The sequence below is a fragment of the Bubalus kerabau genome, chromosome 3 (genome assembly GCF_029407905.1).
Source record: "Bubalus kerabau isolate K-KA32 ecotype Philippines breed swamp buffalo chromosome 3, PCC_UOA_SB_1v2, whole genome shotgun sequence".
Classification (NCBI taxonomy): Eukaryota; Metazoa; Chordata; class Mammalia; order Artiodactyla; family Bovidae; genus Bubalus; species Bubalus kerabau.
In genome coordinates, this window is record NC_073626.1 from 60,096,601 (window position 1) to 60,117,014 (window position 20,414).

The following is a 20,414-nucleotide window of genomic DNA, read 5'->3' on the forward strand; positions in this document are numbered from 1 at the left end:
AACTGGAAATAGAACTGCCTTATGATCCAGCAATCCCACTGCTAGGCATACACACTGAGGAAACCAGAAGGGAAAGAGACACGTGTACCCCAATGTTCATCGCAGCACTGTTTATAATAGCCAGGACATGGAAGCAACCTAGATGCCCATCAGCAGATGAATGGATAAGAAAGCTGTGGTACATATACACAATGGAGTATTACTCAGCCATTAAAAAGAATACATTTGAATCAGTTCTAATGAGGTGGATGAAACTGGAGCCTATTATACAGAGTGAAGTAAGCCAGAAAGAAAACCACCAATGCAGTATACTAACGCATATATATGGAATTTAGAAAGATGGTAACAATAACCCTGTGTACGAGACAGCAAAAAAGACACTGATGTATAGAACAGTCTTATGGACTCTGTGGGAGAGGGAGAGGGTGGGGAGATTTAGGAGAATGGCACTGAAACATGTAAAATATCATGTATGAAACGAGTCGGCAGTCCAGGTTCGATGCACGATACTGGATGCTTGGGGCTGGTGCACTGGGATGACCCAGAGGGAGGGTATGGGGAGGAGGAGGGAAGAGGGTTCAGGATGGGGAACACAGGTATACCTGTGGCGGATTCATTTCGATATTTGGCAAAACTAATACAATATTGTAAAGTTTAAAAATAAAATAAAATTTAAAAAAAAGTGAAAAAAAAAAAGAAAAGAAAAACAATCTTCTTAACAATAGCACAAGAAGAAAAAAAATACTTAGAAATAAATTTAATGAGGGGAAAGAGCTGTATGATGATAAAAACTACCAAATACTAATGAAAGAAACTAAAGATGATGCAAATGGAAAGGCATTCTGTGCTCATGTATTTGAAGACTTAACATTGTTAAAACTTCTATCCTACTCAAAGTGTTCTACAGATTTAATGCAATCTCTGTTTAAAAAAAAAAAAAAAACCCAGTGGTATTTTTTTACAGAAGTAGAAAAATACAATTCTAAAACTCATATGGAAGTATAAAAGAGCATGAATAGTCAAATGATTCCTGAGAAACAAGAACAAAGCTAAGAGGCATCACAGGTCCTGAAGCTGAAATAGATTAAAAAGCTATAATAATCAAAACAGTATGGCAGCATACAGACAGACATAAATACCAACAGAAAAAATAGAGAACCCAGTAAAACATCCATGCATATAAGGTCAACTGATGTCTGATAAGGGGCAAAAATACAGTGAGGAAAGGATAGCTTCTTCAATAAACAGTGTTGAGAAAACTGGATATCCTCATGCAAAAGCTGGACCCTTATATCACTCCACACATAAAAATCAACTTAAAACAGATTAAAGACAAAAATAAACACCTGAAACTGTAGAACTAGAAAAGAACACACAAGAAATGCTTTATGACACTGGTCCTGACAATGATTTCCTGGATATTACACCAAAAGTACAAGCAACAAAAAGCAAAAATAGTCAAGTGGGACTACATAAAGACGCTCCTGCACAACAGTGGAAGCAATCAACAAAGTGAAAAGGCAAGCCATGAAATGGGAGAAAACATTTACAAACTATACACCTGATGATTGACATCCAAAATATACAAGGTACTCCTACAATGCAAAAGCAAAAGAATCTAATAACCCAACAAAAAAACAGGCTAAGGATTTAAATAGACATTTCTCCAAAGAAGAAATACAAATGGTCAACAGGTATATGAAAAATGCTCAATATCACTGACCATGAGTGAAATGCAAATCAAAAGCACAAAGAGGTATATCACCTCACACCTGTCAGGATAGCTATTACCAAAAAAAAAAAAAAAAAAAAAAAGGAAAAGACAACAAGTATTGGTAAGAATATTGGTGGAGAAACTAGAACCCTTTATAGTTTGTGGAGATGCAAAATGGTGCAGCTGATACGGAAAACAGAATGGAGATACTTTCAAATATTAAAAATAGAAATATCATATGACCTAGATATCCAATATCTGGGTATTTTCCAAAAGGCAAATCTCAAAGAGATATTAGCATTCCCATGTTCACTACAGCACTATTTACAATGACCAAGATGTGGAAACACCCTAAGTGTTCACTGATGGATGAATGGATAAAGAAAATGTATTTATATACATACAGTGAAATATTATTAGGCCTCAAAAAAGAAGGAAATTCTACAACATGTGACAACATGGATGAATCATGAGGAACATTATGCCAAGTGAAATAAACTAGTCACACAAAGACAAATACTGCATGATTCCATATATATTAGGCATCTAAAATGGACAAATTCATAGCATCAAAGAGTCAAATGGTGATTAACAAGGACTAGGGTTAGGAAAAAATTGGAAGTTACGAACAAATGGGCATAAAGTTTCAGTTAGGGTTCGTAAGTTCCAGAGACCTGCTGTACATCATACCTCTACTCAACAATACTATATTGTACACTTAAAAATTTGTTAAGTGTGTAGATCTTATGTTCAGAGTTCTTAATACAATAATACTGAAAAAAAGAAAAAAGAAGACCAAATCCACAGATTCTGACCTGCCAACACTCCTATAATCAGCTGGTTCCCTGATACTTAGTTGATGGCATTTCTTTTCCCATACATCCTGTTCAGGCAAATATCCCAACAATTACCTTATGGTTCTTTATTTTTCTAATTCTGTCCTCTTATTTAAAAAACAAGCAACAAGTTTTAAAGCTAACAAATAATATCCAGTCTGGAGTTGATCAGCTTTTCTTTCTTAACAGACTAGTCAACAAAAACTTTGTTGAAGAGGTAACAAATAACTTCACTTCCAAAGTTTTGCTTGATTCTATTAGGTTCTTTCTGGAGAGAAATCAAAATTATGCCAGAGTAATTCATGAGTGCACTGTCACTCAGTCATGTCCAACTCTTTGCAACCACATGGATGGTAGCCCACCAGGTTCCTCTGTCTATGGAATTCTCCAGCTAAGAATACTGGACTGGGTAGCTATTCCCTTCTCTAGGCTATCTTCCTAACCCAGGGATCACATCCAGGTCTCTTGCATTGCAGGCAGATTTTTTTTTTTTTTTTTTTTAACCTTCTGAGCCACCAGGGAATTCATGAAGGTGCTATATATTGGAAAAGACAGATGCACCCATTCAGGAATAAAACAGGGATGTAATATTACCATTTTCCTAAGCATATAAAGTTAAATAAATCAGGTATCCTCATCCTTGTATCTTCATTATCTACGTGCAGTCTCATGGATTCTTCCTTACAATAGTGATCACCCTCTTTGTTTTCCATGCCCAATCTGTTTATCCTAATTCAGCCACATAGTGTCTGGATTTTTGTTATAGCTTCCTAACTAAGGTCTCTGCTTATAGCTTCCTATAATTCCTCCCAGCACGTTACTACCAAACTAACCGCCACAGGTTAACACCTTGATCAAGTCACTTCCCTACTCCCAATTTTCTATTAAAAAAAAAACAAAAAAAAAAAAAACAGCCTAGCATTAAAGACCCTTTATAATCTAGACTCAAACTGTCTTTCAGGATTTATCTTCCTATATTCCTTTATATAACTACCTACTCACATAACTTGACTTATTCACTGCCTCTAAATACTTTCCTACCTCCATCTTTTATATTCATACTATTCCTATACCTAGAATGATTTTGATCCATTTATCCCTATTAGCAAAGTATACTGTAGTAAAATCAGCCCATGACCCACCCATTTGTGGAATCCTAGGTGAGACCACTTTGATTGTTCCTACTCCACTGAATCGATTAACACCCACCTGCCAAGTGGCTTAAGTCAGCCCTCCCTCTTCTGTGACTTTCAAGCAGGCCTCCAGAAAGAAAGGGAAAGGTCTGAGTATAAAAGTTGATGCTTGATATTTTGCACTTCTCTGTTCCAGTTGTTATTTTTAATTCTATTGATACCATCTACCCCTGTATCTTTGGTGCTTTAATATCTATGTTAACAATCCAGTATGGGCTGGTGCCACCAATGGGATGGAATTCTCCTGTCCTGCGTGCTCTCAACCCGTAATCACACTCTGTAATTTACCATGTATTTTTTGAGTACCTACATGAAGTACTACTGTCAGCACTAGGGACACATCAGCGATAAAAGTCAAAAATCTCTCCCCTCATGGAAGTTGTATCTAGAGGAGGAAAGAAAGACAATAAATTAAGGTAGGTACAATATACAGCATGTTAGATAGAAGTTTTAGTAAGAAAAATAAAGCAGGAAAACGTGTGTGTGGGGGGGGAAACAGTTATAGTTTTAGGGTGAATAAAGAAAACGTCACCGAAAAAGTTTTAAGTAAAGAACTGAAAGATGAGGATTGAGCCAGATATACAGAAGAATGTCTGAGGCAAATGAACGACAAATAAAAAGGTCCTGAGTTGGAAGTATGACTGGCAGGTTCAAGGAAAAAACAAGGAGGCCAGTTAGCTGGAGCCAAGAAAATAAATGAATGAGATCAGACATTATAATAGTGGGTCAGATCACCTATATTGGGTCAGCAAACTATAGCCTAAGGACTGAATCCAACCTACCATCTGCTTTTTAAAGTAAAGTTTTAATACCTCTACTTTCATGCTACAACAGCAGAGCTGAACAGTTGTGAGGCAAACTGTATGAGTTAGAAAACCCCAAATATTTATACTGTGGTTCTTTACAAAAAAGGTTTACTAAACTTCCAGGTGCCTCAGTAGTAAAGAATCTGCCCACGATGCAGGACACACAGGTTCGATCCCTGAATCAGGAAAACCCTGAAGAAGGAAATGGCAACCCATTCCAGTATGATTACCTGGGAAACCCCATGGAAAGAGGAATCTGGCATGCTACAGTCCACAGGGTTTCTTTTACAGAATCACTCTAGCTGTTAGGCTCAGAATAAAGACAGCAAGGTAGGAAGTGGGGAGAATTAGAATATTACTACAAAAATCCAGGTGAGCAATCATGGTGGCTTGGATCATACACATGGTGAAAAGTGTTAGATTTTAGATATATTTTGAATGCAGACCAACAGAATTTACTCTTTTATCAGATTAAAGTGTGGGAGAATCAGTAGTTAAGGATAACCCTAAGCGTTTTGGTTTGCCAACAGAAAAAACAGAGTTCTCATATACTGATGGGGAAGGATATGTAAAGAGCAATTCTGAGAGACAAGGGAGGGAGCTTTACTGTTTGTCATGTTAAATGTGAGGAGCTTATTACTAAACAAAGAGAAATTTGGGGAGGTAGTTAGATCTATGAGTTTGGAGTTCAGGAAAGTTACAGAATGGAGATAAAAACTGAGGAGTCATCATTGTATAAATGACACCCAGAAACATGAGATGCACTCATCAAGAAAATGAACACATACATGTGTGTGTGTAACTATATATATATATGTGAGAATGAATTACATACATCAACTTCACAATTGAGCCACAGGACACTAAATGTTTACAAGTTAGGATATGATGGGGAACTAGAAGACTGATAACAAATGGTAGAAAGATGAGGGAAAAAACCAAGGATGTGTGTTGACCTAGAAGCCAAGTGAAAAAGTGTTTCAAGGATGAGATCAACTGTGGTAAATGTTAAGTAAGATAAAATCCGAGAAATGACCACTGGATTCAGAAATCTGAAAGTCAATGGTGACCTTGGAAAAAGTAGTTTTGGTGGAGTGGTAGAAAGAGAAAGTCTGACTAGAGTGGGTTCGAGAGAGAATGGGAAGAAAGCTCATTGGAGACAGTGAATACAGACACTTATTTTAAGAAACTTTGCCCAACTGAAGCAATTGGCCTTGCCTAAAAACATGAGGCATGCATCTATAATAATAGAAGAGAAGGTTGAATGTTATGGGCACAATTGCAGACAGGTGGATAGTTTATAAAAGTTCTCTCAATTTTCTCAGTAAAATAGGATGTAAGATCAAGTAAGAGTGAAGACAGGGAAGAAAGACTTGATTGTCTGAGAAGAGAGATGAAATAGCTCTTTGGGATTTTGCAACTCAACATATGGATTATGGACCAGCAGCAACTGTACCACCTGAAGACTGGCTGGAAATGTAGAATCTCAAGTCCTCGCTGAGCTACTAAATCAGAATCTGTTCTGTTAACAAGATGCCCAGGTGATTTGCTTATACAGTAAAATTGCCTTAAAGCACTGTGGATATAGGAGACCAGGAGAGAAAACAGACCACAGAAACACAGTATGACTACCAGGAAGTACTAAGATTAGTGATTATGAATTTAAAACAGTACTAGTCATTTTGATTTGCATTTCTCTAATAATTGGTAATGTTAAACATTTTCTCATGTGCCTTTTGGTCATCTCTGTATGTCTTCTTTGGAGAAATGTCTTAGATCTTTTGTCCATTTTTTGATTGGGTAGTTTGTTTTTTTTGTTTGATAATGAATGTATGAGTTCTCTGTACATTTAGGAGATTAATGCCTTATTAGTCACATCATTTGTAAATATTTTCTCCCATTCTGTAGGTTGTCTTTTTGTTTTGTTTATGGTTTCCCTTGTGGTGCAAAAGCTTTGCTAGGTCCCATTTGTGTGTGTGTATATATATACACACTAAGACATAAAGTTGGAATATTACTCAGCCATGAAAAGGAATGAAATAAGGCATTTGCAGAAACATGGATGGACTTAGAGGTTATCATACTAAGTGAAGTTAAGTGAGTCAGAGAAAGACAAATATGTGACATTGCTTATATGTGAAATCTAAAAAAAAAAAAAAAAATGAACTTATATACAAAAGAGAAATAGATCCCACAGAAAATATAAAACAAACTTATGATTACCAAACTGCCAATCTGTCCCTCCCCCACACCCCACTCCCACTTGGCAACCACAAATTTGTTTTCTCTATCTGTGGGTCTGTTTCTGTTTCACAGAGAACTTCATCTGTGTCATATTCTATATGCCACATATAAGCTGCATCATATGGTATTTGTCTTTCTCTTTCTGGCTTACTTCACTTAGTATGATAACCTCTATGGCATCATTTCATTCTTTTTTATGATCCATACTCAGTATATTGTAATACTAAGTGAGAATTAAAAGGAAAACAGATATAAGTAAAATGCAGCCCTCCCTTCCACAAAAGGCTGTTGGGACAGGGAGAGAGAATGCAAATCATTTCCAATAAAGCAAAAATCATATAATAGGGACAGAGAAAATGCTATGGAAAAAGTTACAGAATAAGTCTTGCTGAGGGACAGGGGAAGGCTTTAAAGATTTCTTAAAAATAGTGTCAGCAAACATAAAAATTAGAAATCAACTAAACTAAAATCTGACTTATATACGTCTCTTATCTTTTCTATATAGTATTTCTCAGAAGTCAGGTGAAAAGTAAAAGAATTTAATATAACAAAGAATAAAACATGAGAACCAATAAAAATTTTATCCTTAATTTGCAAGTAAAAACAAACCAAAAGACAAAACAAAAGACAAATCATAATTGATAATTAGCCCCAAGTTAACCTTAAAACATATCTGAAGGCACATTCACTTTCACTAATGAAAAAAGAAATAAAAACAATTCCACCCAAACTTTCAAGGTTGGAACTGGAGGGATATATTCTTCAGAAGAAAGGAGCATTCAAACCATAATCCTGAACTGAAATTTCTCTTTGATTATACTGCCTCCACAACACTGGAGGGGATGGGAGAGGGAGATGGCCTTTAACACTGGTCCAGTTATGGGCAAAAGACTTTTCCTTGATTCCTCACAGCACAGGTGAAACAAAACTGGGACATTGACAAAATATGAGTAAAAGGCTAAAAGGTGCAAAGTAGAATAAAATGAACAAAGGGAATACCACAAATGTATGGGATACGGATTGTAAACTACCATTTATTTATCTTCAGTTTATTACCCAATAAATGTGTCCCTTCTTTCTCATTCTTAGTCATCATTCTTCCAGACTTCAAAAATAAATAAACTAATCTCAATAAGCCTTAACAGTCATGTCATATGAAGGAGAGATAGGTAAAAAGTCATTAATTAATTTTCCTCTTGTAACAGAAAGACCTTATATCCATAATATCCAATTCAGCTTTTGCAATACCAGTGGGCCTCTAATTATCAAGATAGAATTAAATTCAAAATAATTTTTAAAAACACAAATGATACTTTAGGCAAAGGAAAATATTCCCCAAAATCAACAAGTATGAAGTATTAAAGTATCCATTATTTGAAATCACATATTTATCATTATGTTTGAACTAGTGCTCTATAAAATTACTCATGAACATATGAAACAGCTAATATTAAGTGGGTTTCAGATCTTACCAAATTGAGAAAAACTCCTAATTCTGTGAAATAACTATTTTATAAATGAAAAAAAAACATATAGCTGGACCTCACAGGGATTCAGTTACAAAACTAAGGCTGAAGACTGTAGTGCTTATCTAAGGAATGGCTCTAGCATTTCTCCAAATAAAATCTACTTTAAATAAAGTCACTGAATCCACTTGTAAATTATTTCCCTTTGGCTGTCTCATTATTCAATATGCTTTCAAGGAACATGGTGATGAAAGAAGAAAAATACCTCTTTCTAACATAACCATACTGGCAAGAACATCAACATTATCAGTATTCAAAGAATGTCTTGGCAGGTTATAAACCTTCATAAAAAGAAGGAGCACTAATCCAAGATGTCAAAATAGCAATAGTACTTCTCATATTATGTGCAATATGATTGTTTGTTTGTAACGCAGAAAAAATTTTTTCAAATGAAGAGAAACCAATATCGCCATGTTTAAATTTTAAGCTAAGGCAAAAAAAAATTTCTCAGAAAAGCACATAAAGTATGATAAACATAAGCATTATTTGTAAGAGTAGAGCAGAACTCAATGTTCAGAGAGATTTATGATAATGTGTTGATGCTATTTTTGGAACTTAAACAATATATTTAACATTTGAGGTACAACAGCATACTAAGAAATAAAAGAGTGAAATAATAATTTATACTAAAAGAAAAAAGCTTAGAAATATAACTGAGTCCATGATTTCCTTGTGTAGGTTACTTAATTTTACGACAAGACTTTATTTGGGCTATATTAGTAGGCACACTTTACTTTAAAGTCTTAAGAAACTTTTAAATACAGCACTATCTTCAGATCTCATAATCTAGCTCTATTTAAATACTCAACGCTAAAAACTGATGCCAAGACAGTGACATTTTACTTACAGTACTTGCACCTTCAGAAATGTCAAATTCCCCAAGAGGAAGGCATAGCCAGTTACCTCAGCATGTGCATTAAAAAAAAGATGCCTGATGAAACTTTTGATTAAACAAAGACTAAACATACTGTGTCCATAATTATTATAAAACTATTTCATGTGCTATTTTCCACTTGAAGGTTTTTACCTTCCTTTAAGCTTTTCATGTGGCTCTTCCTGTCCACAAACTGATTTATAATTTTATTGTAAGACTTTTGATAGTCTTACATTACTTTAATAGTGCAATACTCTCCAAGATTTGCACTGCATCTGAAATTATTGAAGGCCACTGAGAGACCTGTGTTTGCTCAATATAAGCTCAGATATGGTGTACTTGAAAAATTATAAAATACATTGTATTGAAAAATACTACTTTCCATTTTCAAAAGAAAATACCTACACTGATGATTTTACACAGGTTGGGAAAATAATAAACTTATCCTAAGTTTAGAAGATATATATTTGACTTCAAATACGCATCTCCATTACATTAGACAATAATCTTATTTTATTCTTCTGTTTTCTCTTCCTCAAAACTTTTCTCTTTGGTTGCAGTCACTATTCTGCTATAAAAATGTAGCTCCTGTCTTCATGTTTTACCTTTTGCCATCTGTTTTCCTCTCCTGATCATTCTTTCTTTTGCCTTTGATATTTTCTTAACTTGGGTACATTCAACTTTTAATAACGAAATGTTCTTTGGATCAAGAGGTCATAGGGTTATTTATATTAGCAGGATGAGCCTCCATCCATCAACATCCTGAGGAATTCTAGCATGATAGAGCTGGAAGAGATTTCAAGGTATCATTTGGTTGAGCTCTATGCCAGCAGTAACAGGTGGCTGACTATTCTTAATGTTTTTCTTTCTTTTTTATTTTTTTAAGATGACTAAAAATTCTGATCATAAATATTCCACTGTAACTTGGTTTAATATGAGAATCTTCTTGGACTTCCCTGGTGGTCCTGCGGTTAAGAAGCTGCCTGCCAAGGCAGGGGACGTGGGTTTGATCCCTGGTCTGGAAAGATTCCACATGCTGCGGGGCAACTAAGCACATAGAGCACAACTACTGAGCCCACACGCCATGACCACTAAACTTATGCACTCTAGACCCCACATGCCACAACAAGAGAAGTCACTGCAATGAGAAGCCCAGGGACTGCAACTAGAGAAAGCTTGCTCGCAGCAATGAAGACCTGGAGTAGCCAAAAATAATTAAATTAAAAAACATATGGATACAGGAAGCTTGGGGCTGGTGCACTGGGATGACCCAGAGGGATGGTATGGGGAGGGAGGTGGGAGGGGGGGTTCAGGATGGGGAACACGTGTACACCCGTGGCGGATGCATGTTGATGTACGGCAAAACCAATACAATATTGTAAAGTAAAATAATAATAAAATTTTAAAAAAAGGAAAAAAAGAAAAGAAAAATGGAGATTAAAAAAAAAAAAAACTATGGAATCTTCTTAATAACAAGCAAAAAGACATGGAGTAGAAAGAAAACTGGATGAAAAAGTGCTCGGATCTCAGTAGAATTACTTACTGTAAAATAGAAAACAGGGCTTCCCTCATCTGCCTGCCAATGCAGCAGACACAGGTTCGATACCTGATCCAGGAAGATTCCACATGCCACAGATCAACTGAGCCCATGTGCCAAAACCATTGAGCCTGTGCTCTAGAGCTCGGGAGCCAACACTACTGAGCTCACATGCCACAACTATGGAAGCCCACATGCCCTAGAGCCCATGCTCTGCCACAAAATAAGCCACTGAAACGAGAAGCCTGTGCACCGTAACTGGCGAGCAGCCCTTGCTCGCTGTCACTGCAGAAAAGCCCATGCAACAACAAAGACACACCACAGCCACGAATAAAGAGATAAAATCAGGAAAACTGCTAGTTGATGTTTAAGAAGGAAATTTATTAACAAAAACAATTCCTTAGATCCTTCTGAGCTTCCCTATACAAATAGAGGTAAGGCTGTCTATCCTACAAGGTTATTCTAGGTGCTCTGAAACCTAGAAAAGAACTACACAATGTAATATAGTATTAAAATACGAAGACAAAACAGTAGAGTGTGAAGAATCTATACTCAGTAAGCATGTAAAGTTTCAAAACCAATCTCAACATTTACCAGCTGTGCAATACTGAGCAAACCTCTCTAAGTCCAGTGTAGAGGACCACTGCAAGTTGATATACTGTCTCTTCACTCGGCTGTTGCTGTGGAGTACAGGGGTTTCATGCAACTGTTACAGGCACTGGCCCTGTGCACACCCTCAATAAATGTTACCTCTCTACTCCCCACCAGGTTTACAAACTTCTACTCTCCTTACAGTAAATATTTTGAGGTGCATATGTAGAATTTTATGAAACAGAACATTCAGAAGATATGTAAACCTTCCTTTCCCCTAATATTTATCAAGCGACAAGAGGAATTCCTCATCAGCCCTGCTTTGAAAAATGGAAAGAAATGAGTAGAGTTTCCTTTAAAAAGCAAACACAAAACTCTTCCAAAGAAGAAACCATTTAAAATAAAAGGTAGAAAATATCACTAAACAGTGAACTTATTTTTTGTTTGTTTGTTTTTAAACAGTGAACTTCTTAAAGGAAAATAACAAGTCTCAGTCATCTTCATATTTAGGAAGCACTCAAACATTCCTTGGATGAAAAAGTCTCTTGGTGGAATAACTTATCTTAGAAATTAAGAAATAAAAGGTTCAATCAGATTTCATATAGATGTGAGGTAACAAAGATGCTCTTTATACAATAAAGAAAAAAACTAAACAAACATGGACAAATTTTGAAAGACTCTTACACATCTGATTTAGACAAAATGCACTGTCCCGTTACTACGTCACGTATCAAAAAATTCTGTAGAAAGTACAATAATGCTTACCTTGTTATGTATAAAAACAATCCTTACATCAGGTTTAAGTATACCATAGCTTATAAGGAGATCTTGAATCTTTTTAATTTCATCTTTACATTTTTTAGCAGTTGAGTAAAATTGCTTTCTTACAGGTAGATTCTTAAATAATCGTAAAGCAGTTACAGTTGTACCTGTTGGCAGATAAGAAGAAAGCATATTTAGATGTAGAAGGAACCTCACAGATCTTCAAATCCACATACAATCAGTAATTAACTCCTTTTATTACTGAAGGCCATTTCTCTTCAAACCGTGGGAACCCAAAGAAGGCTCAACTGTGCGAGCTATTCTGACCTCTTGCTAGGCTCTCCTCTTTCTAACAGGTCTTACCCATTAAGTATGATCTCTTTTATGTGGGCTTCTCACGTGGCGCTAGTGGTAAAGAATCTGCCTGACAATACAGCAGACTTAAGAGCTGTGGGTTTGATCCCTAGGTTGGGAAGATCCCTGGGAGGAGGGCATGCCTTACCCACTCCAATATTCTTGCCTGGAGAATTCCATGGACAGAGAAGCCTGGTGGGCTACAATCCACAGGGTTTCAAAGAGTCAGATATGACTGAAGCAACTTAACATGTGTGATCTAAACAGGAATAATCTTATTTCTACCACTACTGAAAAACATGGGCTTACTGCTGATAGAATGTAGTATCTTAAGAAATCTGCTGATATTCTAACTACCTGGGAATGATGCTTATTCTGCACTTTAAAACATACAGGTGATATAAGGCTACACAGCATATGTATAACCTTAATTATTCAATTAAAAATTCTTATCTGATGTGCAACACCATTAATTATCAGAGAAATGTATATCATAATTACAATGAGGTATCACCTCTCACTGGTTAGAATGGCCATCATTAAAAAGTCTACAAATAATAAATTCTGGAGAGGGTGTACAGAAAAGAGAATCCTCTTACACTGTTGGTGGGAATGTGAATTGGTACAGCCACTATGGAAAACAGTATGGAGGTTTCTTAACAAAAGCTACCATATGATCTAGCTACTCTGCTTCTGGGCATATATCCAGAGAAAACTCTATTTCAAAAAGATACATGTACCCCAATGTTCAAAGCAGCACTATTTACAAAAGTCAAGACATGGAAGCTACCTAAATGTCCACTGACACATGAGCAGATAGAAAGTGGGGTGATAAGGGAAGTCCGAGATGGAGGGGATATGTATACATATAGCTGACTCACTTTGTCATACAGCAGAAATTAACAAAACATTGTAAAGCAATTATACACCAGCACAATTAAAAAAAAATAAAAAAGAAGATGTAGTACACACACACACACACACACAATGGACTGAGCCAGAAAAAATAAAATAATGCCACTTGCAACAACATGGATAGACCTAGAGATTATCATATTAAGTGAAATAAATCAGAGAAAGACAATGTATGATATTACTCATATGCGGAATTTAAAATATGACACAAATGAATTTATTAACAAAACAGAAATAGACTCATGGACACAGAAAACAAATCAAAAGGAAAATAGCAAGACAGAGAGAAAATCAGGAATTTGGGATGAGCAGATACAAACTACTGCAAATCAATTTAACATTCGTAGAATAAGCAGTGTTAGATGTTACTCTGTTAGTTGGTTCCTGACCAAGAATAGCCAATCAGAAAAGCTATCTTGTGCCCCACTTCTCCCCACCTGAATTTTTTTCTCTTTATCAAGTATATTATTGCCATTTCCTTCCACTCACATTAATAATGTGCTTAGGTGGGCACTTTCCTGGTAGTCCAGTGGCTAAGACTGTGCTCCCAGTGAAGGGAGCCAGTGTTCATTCCTGATCAGGGAACTAGATCCCACAGGCCACAACTAAGGAACCTGCATGTTGCACTGGGACTGAGCATAGCCAAATAAATAAATACAGATTAAAAAAAAAAAAAAAAATAAAAAATAAACAAACTACTATATATAATACAGGTAAACAACAAGGTCCAACTGTACAACACAAGGAACTATATATTCAGTAGCTTATTTATAATAACCTATAATGGAAAAGATATGAAAAAGAATATATATGTGTATAACTGAATCACACCAGAAACTAATACAATATAAATCAAGTAAATACAATATAAATCAAGTATACTTCAAGTAAAAAAATTCTTATCTGAAATAATATCTAGTTGCCTGGTTTAATTTATCTCATCTTCTGAAATATGCAAAACTAGGATAATGAAACAAAAGCTTTTTTTTTTTAATTGTGAACTTATTTAACCAAAAACTTGAGGGGTGGGGTCAAGATGGCAGAGTAGGATACAGAGCTCACTTCCCCCTACTAACACATCAAAAATACATCTACGTGTGGAGCAGTTATCACCGAAAACAAACTGGAGACTGGCATTCAGACTCTTCCATAACCAAAGGTGTAAGAAAGACGCACGTGACACTGAACGCAGGGGAAGGGAACCAAGTCTGTGCAATTGCCCGCCCCTTCCGACAGAGGGCGCAGAAGAGGAAAGCGCACACGGGCCCAGAGGCCCTTCCCAGGGAACAATCAGCTGGAACCAGTTACTGGGCTCCCTATCCCTGGGGTCCAACACCAGGAAGGTGAGTCCCTTCAGGTGGTTTCAAAACCAGTGGGACTGACAGGCTCTAAGAAACCTAGACTCCACTCACGAAGAGTGAGCAGATGCTTGCTTACTCCTGAAATAGGACAGAGGGAGCAGGTCTCTGGCCTGTTTCCCACTACCACCCCAGCACACACCTTGGACGAGTTGAGCGGCCACTCTGGCTTGGGCTCGTCCTGTGGCACAGCTCCACACTATAACAAGGGCTGCCTTAGCCAACGGAAGTGCACAGTTGCAGGGGACCGGTGTGGCTTGGATCTGGGGCAGCATCCAAACAGGTCAGGGGCGATCGTTGCTGGTGCTTGCAAAGGAGGTGGACTGGGAACAGTCTGGAACTCTGACTGGTAATAGGGCATCCATGGTGCATGCCCAGTCCACACAGGGCATCTGCCCTGGCCCTTCCTGCTCCGCAGAAGAGTTCCACTTTTAGGGCAAGGGCTGCCCTGGCTGTGGAGAATGTAGTTGTAGAGGGTGGAGCTGGCTCAGGCCCGAAGCAGCATCTGAACAGGGAAAGGCAACCACTGCGGGCACTCCTGGAGAGAGTGGATCAACAGCAGTCTGGTACTCTAAAATGGTGCCAGAACCACAGGGCATGCACCCCAATCCATGACAAGTGCCCCACACGTGCCCCTCTTGCTTCAGCCCCCCTCGAGGGCAAGTGTGCCAATGCTGGGAGGGGGAGCGCACATACTTAGAGAAAACAGAGCCAGCTCAGACCTGATCCTCAGGCCTTGTATTCCGGCAACATGGAACCTGATCTCATCCACAATCGGGTGGTATTGGTCACTGGGCAGAGAAGCCCCAGCTCACACTTGACTCTGTTCCAGCCCATCTGTCTCTATCCCTAGACCCAAATAAGCTGAAAGCTGCCAGCACTCCGTGGAGGAAGATGTAATCGTGTTCATATAAAACCCAGCTCTCCTACCAAAGGCACCTGGTACTAACTAGGGATGACCCAACAGACACCCCTACAAGACTGCAATAGGTAACTGTTTCACCAAGTTTCATAGAGACACAGAAAAGTAAGCAAAATAACAAGACACTTCTGAAGTGAATGACAAATGAAGACATTTGCTTCAGATGAAAGAACAAAACAAAACCCATGGAAAAAAAAACTATTAATGACACTGGTAAATAATTTACTAGATAAAGAATTCAAAGCATTACTAATCAGAATGCTAACTGGACTTGGGAAAAGAACAGATGAACACAGTGAGAACTTTAACAAGGAACTAAAAAAAGAAAAAAGTCAGAACTGAATACAATAACTGAAATGAAAAATACAGTAGAAAGAAATAACAGTAGACTTGGTGATACAGAAGAACACTTTTTAAGTGGTATGGAAGATAAAATAATAGAAATCACCCCATCAGAACAACAAAAAGAAAAACAAATTTTAAAAAATGGGAAGAGTTTTTAAGAGACCTCTAGGACAACAACAAACATATTAACATTTGCTTATAGGGTCCAAGAAGGAGGAGAGAGAAAAGGGTTGAAAATATATGTGAAGAAGTTATGGCTAAAATTTTCCCAAACCTCAAAAAGAGATATCCAAGGACAGGAAGCATAGAGGGTTCCAAACAAAATGAACCCAAACAGAGGTACATCAAGACATATCATAATTAAAATGGGAAAGGTTAAAGATAAAGGGACACACTCCAGTGTTCTTGCCTGGAGAATCACAGGGATGGGGGAGCCTGGTGGGCTGCTGTCTATGGGGTCACAGAGAGTCGGACATGGCTGAAGCGACTTAGCAGTAGCAAAGATAAAGGGAGAATTCTAAAGGCAGCAAGTGAACCCTCATAAGGCTCACTGGATTATTCTGTAGAAACTTTGCAAGCAATCAGGGACTGGCAATGATATATGAAGTGCTGAAAAGAAAAAACCTACAACCTAGATATATTACTCAGCAAGATTATCATTTAAAATTGAAGGCAAGATAAAGAACTTCTCAGATAAGCAAAAGCTAAAAGAGTTCATCATAAACTCTTAAAAACAACCCTAAAAGATATGTTAAAAGATAGTTTCTAAGGAAAAGGAAAGGTTACAACAAGAAAAATAAAAATCTATAAGAAACATAAAATCCTACTATATGAATATAGGGGATTCCCTGGCAGTCTAGTGGTTAGGACTTGGCACTTTTACCACTGAGGGCCCGGATTCAATCCCTGGCTGGGGAACTAAGATCTGACAAGCTATATGGTGCAGTCAAAAAAAAAAAAAAAGGAAGGAAACCCCAAAACCAAAACCAAAAAATCCACAAAAGCAAATACATAGTAAAGGCTACAGATCAACCACTTACATGATATGCACTCATCTTCTCCTGCAAGAACACCAAAACTGCAATTACCTGCTAAACAATCATCAACAGGATAATGTTGGAACCCACCAAAAAAAGATACCCCACATCCAAGGGCAAAGGAGAAGCAACAAGACAGTAAGAGGGATGCAACTGCATTCAAAATCAAACCTCTTGGCCGTCAGAGACTCTTGGAGGGCATGAACAAAACCTTGTGTGCACCAGGACCCAGGGAAAGGAGCAGCGACCCCCATGAGACTGAGACAGACCTACTTGTGAGTGTGAGGGTCTCCTGCACAGGCGTGAGTCAACAGTGGTGTGCCGCACGGACAGGGGCTCTGGCAGCAGCAGTCCTGGGAGGTAATACGTGTGCGGTAAGTCCTTCTGGAGGAGGTCGCCATCAGCCCCACTGCAGAACCGTCAGGTGGACAATCACATAAGTGAAAGTGAAAGTGAAGTCGCTCAGTCATGTCCGACTCTTTGCAACCCTGTGGACAGTAGCCCGCCAGGCTCCTCCATCCATGGGATTTTCCAGGCAAGAATACTGGAGTGGATTGCCATTTCCTTCTCCAGGGGCTCTTCCCTACCCAGGGATTGAACTCGGATGTCCGGCATTGTAGACAGACACTACCATCTGAGCCACAAGGAAGCCCGATCCACAAACTGGAGAACAATTATCTCTGGTGGAGGCACAGGTCAACAGTGGCCTGCCGCAGGGTAAGGGACACTGACAGCAGCAGTCATGGGAGGCAGTGTGCTGGCGAAAGTCCTTTTGGAGAAGGTCACCATTGCCCCTATCATAGTTTGGCCTCAGCCCAAACTACAGGAATGGAACACAACACCACCCATCAGCAGAAAGTTAGATTTAAGATTTACTGAACACAGTCCTACCCACCAGAGCAAGACCCAGTTTTCCCCATGGCCAGTTCCTCCCATCAGGAAGCTTACACAAGACTCTTATCCTCATCCATCAGAGGACAGACAGAATGAAAACCACAATCACAGAAAACTAACCAAACTGATCACATGGATCACAACTTTGTGTAGCCTAAAGAAACTATGAGCCATGCTGTATAGGGCACACAAGATGGACAAATTATGCTGGAGCAGTCCCACAAAACATGCTCCACTGGAGAAGGCAATGGCAAACTGCCTCAAGGTTCTTGCCTTGAGAACCCAATAAACAATATGAAAAGGCAAAAAGATAGGACACTGAAAGATAACTCCCCAGGTCAGCAGGTGCCCAATATGTTATTGGAGAAGAATGGAGAAATAACTACAGAAAGAATAAAGAGACTGAGCCAAAGTAAAAATAAGACCCAGTTGTGGATGTGACTGGTGATGGAAGCAAAGTCTGATGCTGTAAAGAACAATATTGCATAGGAAGCTGGTCCATGAATCAAGGCAAATTGGAAGTGGTCAAACAGGAGATGGCAAGACTGAACATTGACACTTTAGGAATCAGTGAACTAAAATAGACCAGAATGGGGGAATTTAATTCAGAGGACCATTACTTTGGGCAAAATCTTTTAGAAGAAATAGGAGTAGCCCTCACAGTCAACAAAAGAATCCGAAATGCAGTACTTGGATGCAATCTCAAAATTAACAGAATGAGCTCTGTTCATTTTCAAGGCAAACCATTCAATATCACAGTAATCCAAGTCTATGCCCTAAACACTAGTGCTGAAGAATCTGAAGTTGAATGATTCTGTGAAGACCTACAAGACCTTCTATAACTAACACCAAACAAAGATGTCACAAAAAAAGATTCCCTTTTCATATTAAGGGACTGGAATGCAAAAGGAGGAATTGAAGAGAAACCTGTAGTAAGAGGCAAGTTTGGCCTTGAAGTACAAAATGAAGCAGGGCAAAGGTTAACAGAGTTTTGACAAAAGAATGCACTGGTCCCAGCAAACAGCCTCTTCCAACAACATAAGAGATGACTCTACACATGGAAAACCACCAGATGGTCAATATCAAAATTGGGTTGATTATATTCTTTGCAGCCAAAGAAGGAACTCGATACAGTCAGCAAAAACAAGACCAGGAGCTGACTGTCGCTCAGATCAAGAACTCCTTATTGCAAAATTCAGACTTAAACTGAAGAAAGTAGGTAAAACCACTAGGCCATTCAGGTATGACTTAAATTAAATCCCTTATGATGATACAGTAGAATTGACAAATAGACTCAAGGGATTAGAACTGATAGAGTCCCTGAAGAGCTATAGACAGAGGTTTGTAATATTGTACAGGAGGCAGTTATCAAAACCCTACCAAAGAAAGAGAGATGCAAAAGGGCAAAACCATACTCCTAGGAGGTCTTACAAACAGCCGAGAGAAGAAGAGAAGCAAAAGGGAAGAGAGAAAAGGAAAGATATACCTATCTGAATGCAGAGTTTCAAAATGAGAGATAGAAAAAGCTTTAAGTGAACAATGCAAAGAAACAGAGGAAAAGAACAGAATGGGAAGAGATCTCTTCAAGAAAATTACGGATACCAAGGAAACATTGCATGCGAAGATGGGCACAAAAAAGGACAGAAACAGTACGGAGCTAACAGAAGCAGAAGATATTAAGAAGAGATGGCAAGGATACACAGAAGCACTGTACAAAAGAAGCTCCTAAAGACCCAGATAAGCATGATGGTGTGATTACTCAGCTAGAGTCAGACATCCTGGAGTGCAAACTCAAGAGGGCCTTAGGAAGCATCACTAGGAACAAAGCTAGTGGAGGTGATGGAATTACAGCTGAGCTATTTCAAATCCTAAAAGATGATGCTGCGAAAGTGCTACACTCAATATGCCAGCAAATTTGGAAAGCTCAGCAACACAACTGCACTCATTTCACATGCTAGCAAGGTAACACTCAAAATCCTCCAAACTAGGCTTCAACAGTACGTGAACTGAGAACTTCCAGATGTTCAAGATGGATTTAGGAAGGGCAGAGGTACTAGAGATCAAACTGCCAACATCCCCTGGATCACAGAGAAAGCAAAGCAATCCCAGAAAAACATCTACTTCTGCTTCATTGACTATGTTAAACCCTTTGACTGTGTGGATCACAACAAACTGTAGAAAATTCTTCAAGAGATGGGAATACCAGATCACCTTACCTGCCTCCTGAGAAATATGTATGTAAGTCAAGAAGCAAGAGTAAGAACCAAACATGGGAAAACGAACTGATTCAAAATTGAGAAAGGAGTATGTCAAAGCTGTATACCGTCAACCTGTTTATTTAACTTACATGCAGAATACATCATGTGAAATGCCGGGCTGGAAGAATCACAAGCTGGAATCAACATTGCTCGGAGAAATATCAATAAACTCAGATATGCAGATGATCCTTCCCTTGTGGCTCAGCTCGTAAACAATCCACCTGCAATGTGGGAGACCTGGATTCAAT

General features: G+C 38.2%; 1 protein-coding gene across 6 annotated transcripts in view; it reads right to left on the reverse strand.

Annotated features, from left to right (window-relative positions):
- PMS1 (PMS1 homolog 1, mismatch repair system component) overlaps nucleotides 1-20,414 on the reverse strand; it is a 118,418-nt gene that overhangs the window by 50,883 nt on the left and 47,121 nt on the right. For 5 of the 6 annotated variants that reach the window (XM_055571951.1, XM_055571948.1, XM_055571950.1 and 2 more), the window contains exon 5: nucleotides 12,087-12,250. In XM_055571951.1, coding sequence (XP_055427926.1) covers nucleotides 12,087-12,250 — 164 coding nt within the window. Of the gene's footprint in view, nucleotides 1-12,086; nucleotides 12,251-20,255; nucleotides 20,388-20,414 lie in introns of all 6 variants that reach the window. The other variant, XM_055571952.1, reaches the window with a different exon arrangement.